Here is a 999-nt window from a genome sequence, read left to right as displayed (position 1 = left end):
AACCGTCAAAAACCATGTTTTTCTGTTGTTAAACGGTTAAATAACCGGGTTTACTGGTGATTGGACGATTAAATGACCCTCGTTAGTGAAATTACCACCATACTACCGTTAGTCGCTGTTACTGGACCTATTCTACGTCGTCATAACGGCCACGCATTAGCCGCATTGTAGGGCCACGGAGAACCTAAATAATGGTGCCGTGGCGTATTCCTTCCTAGAGGGACTATCTGATGGCTACTTGACCACTTGTTAATCGAGTTCNTCAACGGTTAAGTAATCGCGCAAAACGGTTCGCGGTTAACAAACGCAACGTGACTGACCTACACTGGTAACCACACGCGTGCATATCGTCGTATCCATTGCAGAAAATAAACCTAGTAACGGGATCTTAGAGAACGCAAAACAAGGATAAAAATATATTTGATATACGAAAATAACTGTTTCACAACCAAACCGAGTCAGTTCGGAGGCACGTCCAATTCGAAGACCCCAGCTTCTTGGTTCAATACGGACGTCTGAAACAGTGATGCATTCGATGCATCGGTTACTACTGATAAACTTGTCCCAGTTCAAAGTCGAAACTTACTGCCAACTGATCCATGCGCGTTCTCTGGGCCAGTCGGTGACGTGCGTTACCGAACCACTTTTGGATTTCTTTATCCAAATCCTGTCGGCAACAGCCTTTGGAAACTGGGTTACCGAGAACTGTTTCTGAAACGACAGTGAGCAAGCTATCTTTGATCACCTACCTTCGATTAGGGTGCAGAGTCTTGTGTGGCGGAAGGGAAGTTTGTCAACAGACCTGGCGTAGGCGACACTGACGGTGAATTCGTCAGTCAACGCCTGTCGGAGACAGGCGCACTAGGTCCGCCATGGTGGCTGCACTAAAAGATCGGAAGTATTTCATCTGTGGCCAAAAAATGAGATCGACAACACTGAATTACCAGTTCAATCTGGCGTGGTCCCTCTGCCAGCTCACTTTCCAGTTGGTCCCACGAA

General features: G+C 46.8%; 1 protein-coding gene across 1 annotated transcript in view; it reads right to left on the bottom strand.

Moving 5' to 3' along the window:
- Window positions 1-458: 458 nt before the first annotated feature.
- Window positions 459-999, bottom strand: part of T265_02040 (hypothetical protein) — a gene marked incomplete at both ends in the record, with an annotated part of 16,861 nt that continues 16,320 nt past the window's right edge. Inside the window, 3 exons of the mRNA XM_009166188.1 lie at window positions 459-515; window positions 587-711; window positions 750-861. Coding sequence (XP_009164452.1) covers window positions 459-515; window positions 587-711; window positions 750-861 — 294 coding nt within the window. The remainder of the gene's footprint in view (window positions 516-586; window positions 712-749; window positions 862-999) is intronic.

Source organism: Opisthorchis viverrini, assembly GCF_000715545.1.
Source record: "Opisthorchis viverrini unplaced genomic scaffold opera_v5_23, whole genome shotgun sequence".
Classification (NCBI taxonomy): domain Eukaryota; kingdom Metazoa; phylum Platyhelminthes; class Trematoda; order Opisthorchiida; family Opisthorchiidae; genus Opisthorchis; species Opisthorchis viverrini.
Note: the sequence above shows the minus strand (reverse complement) of the source record. Positions and strands in the feature narration are given on the sequence as shown.